The sequence below is a fragment of the Populus alba genome, chromosome 6, assembly GCF_005239225.2.
Source record: "Populus alba chromosome 6, ASM523922v2, whole genome shotgun sequence".
Taxonomy (NCBI): domain Eukaryota; kingdom Viridiplantae; phylum Streptophyta; class Magnoliopsida; order Malpighiales; family Salicaceae; genus Populus; species Populus alba.
The window spans coordinates 16308279-16312739 of NC_133289.1; the positions used below are offsets into that span (position 1 = coordinate 16308279).

General features: G+C 30.1%; 1 protein-coding gene across 1 annotated transcript; it reads left to right on the forward strand.

The window, feature by feature from the left end:
* The first annotated feature begins 1708 nt into the window (after nucleotides 1–1708).
* LOC118058207 (WAT1-related protein At4g30420) lies at nucleotides 1709–3969 on the forward strand. The gene is made up of 7 exons (XM_035070908.2): nucleotides 1709–2035; nucleotides 2126–2194; nucleotides 2303–2419; nucleotides 2652–2862; nucleotides 2937–3095; nucleotides 3200–3351; nucleotides 3459–3969. The coding sequence occupies exons 1-7, from the start codon at nucleotides 1857–1859 to the stop codon at nucleotides 3652–3654; spliced, it is 1083 nt and encodes a 360-aa protein (XP_034926799.1). The 5' UTR covers nucleotides 1709–1856; the 3' UTR covers nucleotides 3655–3969.
* Nucleotides 3970–4461: the final 492 nt, after the last annotated feature.

Below are 4461 nucleotides of genomic sequence, written 5' to 3' on the forward strand. Positions count from 1 at the left end.
AAGTTAAATTCTTTACCAACTTAATATTTAAAAAAAAAACCAACAAAGATAATTTTGGAAGGAAAAAAACTCATGAGGAAAAACATTGTAGCAATTGACAATGTTTTATGAAGAAAACTATAGTGCTTTCCCTAATAAAATAAAATAAAAAACCATTTAGAGAAATATTGTAGCAATCCACAGTGTTTTATGAGAAAAACTACAACACTTTTTTCATATGATTAGCTTTATTGTAATTATAATTCTTAACCAATTCAATATTCAAAAAACAAATCGACAAAGATAATTTTGGAAAAAATTATATGGAAAAACACTGCAACAATTCACAGTGTTTTAAAGAAAAAAAATTATAAACCTATATTATTAATCAGCTCAATATTAAAAAAAAATCGACAGAGATATTTTTTTTAAAAAAATAAAAAAAAAAACACAAAAAAAAGGGAAAAAAATTATGTTAGAAACACTATAGCAATTCAAAGTGTTTTGTGATGAAAGTTACAGTGCTTCCCCATATGATTTAGCCTTATTTATAATGACTTGTAATTGTAATTATCAAACAACTCAATATTAAAAAAAATAAAATTGACAAAGATAATTTGGAAAAAATTATAAGAAAAAAAAATCATGTGGAGAGACACTATAGTAATCCACAATGTTTTGTGAGGAAAGATACATTGCTTTCCCCACATGATTAAGCTTTATTACAAAGTTAAATTCTAACCAACTTAATATTAAAAAAAAAAAATCAACGAAGATAATTTTAGAAAAAAATATTGCAAAAAAAAAAAACACAAAAGAAATTGAAAAAAAAACCATATAAGGAAAAACTGTATCATTCCATAGTGTTTTGTGAGGAAAAACTTGCATTTGCTTGTAATTGCATTTCTTAACCAGCTTAATATTTAAAAAAAAAATTAACAAAGACAATTTTAGAAAAAAATATAACAAAAACAGAAAAAAAAAATCATGTTGAAAAAAGCACTATAGCAATCCACAGTAAATTTTCGAGGAAAGTTATAGTGTTTTCCTCACATATTGTAACTGTAATTTTTAACCAGTTCAATATTAAAAAACTAAAATAAAAAAGATAATTTCGGAGAAAATCATAAAAAAAAAAACCATGTAGAGAAACACTGTAGCAATCAACAATGTTTTAAAGAAAAAAAAATTACAAAACTAAATTCTCAATCAGATCAATATTAAAAAAAATCATCAAATATAATTTTAAAAAATAAAAAAAAATAAAATAGAAAAACTATGTGGGAAAACACCGCAACAATTCATAGTATTTAAAAAGTAAAATCAACAAAAATAATTTTGAAAAAAAAAAGAAAAAAAAATGCAAAAAGAAAAAAGAAAAAAATAGGAAAGTTGAAAAAATAAAGAATTTTTGGAAAAAAAAAAATAGAAAAAAAAGAGAAAAATTGGAAAACAAATGCAAAAAAAAAAAAGGGAAGGAATGTACTGTTAATTATTGTAGTAATTCACACTACATTATATGTGGGGAACAGTACTTCCCCACACCATTTAGAATATTGTATAATATATCTTGTGTGTGTATATGAGAGAGAGATAAAAAATCTTACCAGCCCATACACAACTGGATCCTTCCGAGAAACCAACCCTTCTTTCGATGTCTCTCTCCAAGTTAAGTCCAGATGCTGTCGTGAGTTTTTGTTCTTATTTTAATCGATTTTTTGTTCTTTTATAAGTCCAGACATCACTCTCCATGTCACAGAAGACAATATTATGTTGTGAGTATATTGATTATGCTTTTAATCTGTACGTATGCTTGCCTCTAGCCTATATATATAGACACATATACATGTGAGCTTGTTACAATTGAGAAGCAAGATATGGGGGCATTTGATGATTCCAAGCCTACACTGGCCATGTTAGGATTGCAATTCTCCTATGCAATTGTTTCTCTCATCACAAGAGCTGCTCTTATACAAGGAATGAGTCCTAGGGTCTTTGTAGTCTACAGGCAAGCTATAGCAACTGTGGTCATTGTACCCGCATCCTATTTCTCAAGGTACTTTCTATATTCTATAAACTGCTATGTGTCTCTACACACACACACATATTAATTCGTAATGTAATATAATCTTAATTACGTTCACAGGAGAAAATCAGTTGGGAATTCCCTGGGACTGAGGAGCTTTTGTTTAGTGTTTTCGGCCTCACTTATAGGGTTCGTATGCATATAGCAATCTTTTTTTCTTTTTTGCTTTAATTTATGTATCGAGATCGAATAACCCCAGCCGCTGACATGACCGTTCCTTACTTTAACCTGCCACAGTGTAACGATCAATCAGAATGTCTTTGCTGAGGGACTATACTTAGCCTCATCATCAATGGCAAGTGCAATGGGTAATCTCGTTCCTGCCATCACGTTCGTCATGGCAGTAGCTCTCGGGTAATTGAGCATAGCTTTAAATTTCCCTTTTTTTATGACTAATACACGCTCACAGTGAGATACCAGTTAGCATCACATAAATATATGGTGCTATTGAAGCTATCAACACTTGGATTATGAGATCAGTAGACAAGACCTCATTTGTCAATTAGATCTCCAGTTCTTGGACTTCATACTTCAAAATTAACGTGTAATTAATGCGTTGTTGTTTTTTTTTTTTGTAATTGAATAGATTGGAGAAGATTAAGATCGGAAGCATCAGAAGTTTCGCGAAAATAGTAGGAACAGTAATATGTGTCAGTGGAGCCATATCAATGGCATTGCTCAGGGGACCAAAGCTACTTAACAAAACCATTTTTATATCGGGAGGTGAGGATTGGTTGCTGGGTTGTCTGTTTATCTTTGTGAGCACTTGTTGCTGGTCAATTTGGCTGATTTTGCAGGTGCGTGGATCTAAAACTGCTCTTCACTCGTGCAAACATTTTGGCATCTAATATAATATTACAAATTTTAACAGGTTCCGCTTACAGCTAGCTCTCCTGACCATCTATCCTTGTCAGCCTGGATGTGTTTCTTGGCAACACTACAGTCAGGAATTCTAACATTATTCTTAGAGAAAGATTTGGATGCATGGAAACTGCATTCATACTTGGAACTTGTTGGTTGTTTGTTCACAGTAAGTGGTTCTTCCAGTTCCAGTTGTTCTTAGGGATTGGCTGTCTTGATGCTCGACTGATATCCTAATTAATTACTAAATGTTAAATTATCTGATATGAACAGGGAATTATAGGATCTGGGCTTTCTTTCTTTGTTCAGGCCTGGGTAATTTGTCAAAGGGGTCCCCTCTTCTCTGCAATGTTCAATCCTCTATGCACAGTTATTGTAACCGTATTGGCTGCTATTTTTCTCCATGAAGAGATTTACACTGGAGGGTAATAGGATTTGAACTTTTATCTTTTCCGAGCTTTCTTCTGTGCCGTCTTAATGAAATATATTCTTTTATGGGTTCTCATTAAAATCCTATGTTGTAACATAGCAGCTTGATAGGAGGAGTTGCTGTGATTATTGGTTTGTATATTGTGCTATGGGGAAAGGCAAAAGACTTCATAAAGGAGGAAGACGAAATCGATCAAAGGCAGGCAGTTAAAATCACGATTCAGGACTCCAGAGAAGGAAAACTTGCTCTTGAAGAACCTTTTCTATCTGATAAATCAAATGACATTGAAGACGGATGAATTCCATGACATAATAGATTGGATCAGTAATCATTTTGCAGTTCTTTTGAGATTACAGATGGAACATGACATTGTAATAGTTTTGAGAAACTTAAGTACTCAAGTACTTATTAATGTCAATTTAACGAAACCAGATTTTCAGACCCCCGGAAACCAAGTCTATATTTTAACATTTTACATTCAAGATATAGATAGTTGTTCCACTACGATAGATTGATGAAAATGAGATTTGAACTTGAAATCTCATTTCTTTGCGTTTGTAAATGCAATTAATTCTTGTGAAAATGAGATTTGAATGGCAATAAATTTTATGATATAATATGGATCATTCTTATATAATAGTGATTTTTTTTTTAAATTTTTTTTGCTGTTGATATTTTTACTTTTTCAATACTTTCAAATTCAAAAATTTATGTTAACTTTTAATTTATTTTTTATTTTGATTTTAACTCTTATTTTCTTTTTTGATATCATCATTCAATATTTTTTTTATGATTTTTTTTTTCAAGCGAGTTTTTATGGTATTATATTTGTATATGGATATATAAATTTCATGTGTTAGTCATGAATTTCACATGATAATTCAACTTTGTCTTAGTAAATATTTTTTGTTTGTCTCATTTTCTATTATATTATTAAATTAATTAAAATTTAATCAAATTTATTTTACTTATTTAAAAACATGATCATCATTTAATTTTTTTTTTAAATTAAAATTTCTAATCTGATCTGCCATTGGTAACATAACTAGTTTTCATTTAACGTTGCGCGTGTATGTTTGGAAAAAACAATAGCATTCCAAGCCGA

Coding starts and splice junctions, on each gene's coding strand:
- LOC118058207 (XM_035070908.2), top strand. CDS start 1,857: ATGGGGGCATTTGATGATTCCAAGCCTACACTGGCCATGTTAGGATTG. Junction 2,036..2,125: donor CCCGCATCCTATTTCTCAAG/GTACTTTCTATA, acceptor TTACGTTCACAG/GAGAAAATCAGTTGGGAATT. Junction 3,352..3,458: donor GAAGAGATTTACACTGGAGG/GTAATAGGATTT, acceptor GTAACATAGCAG/CTTGATAGGAGGAGTTGCTG.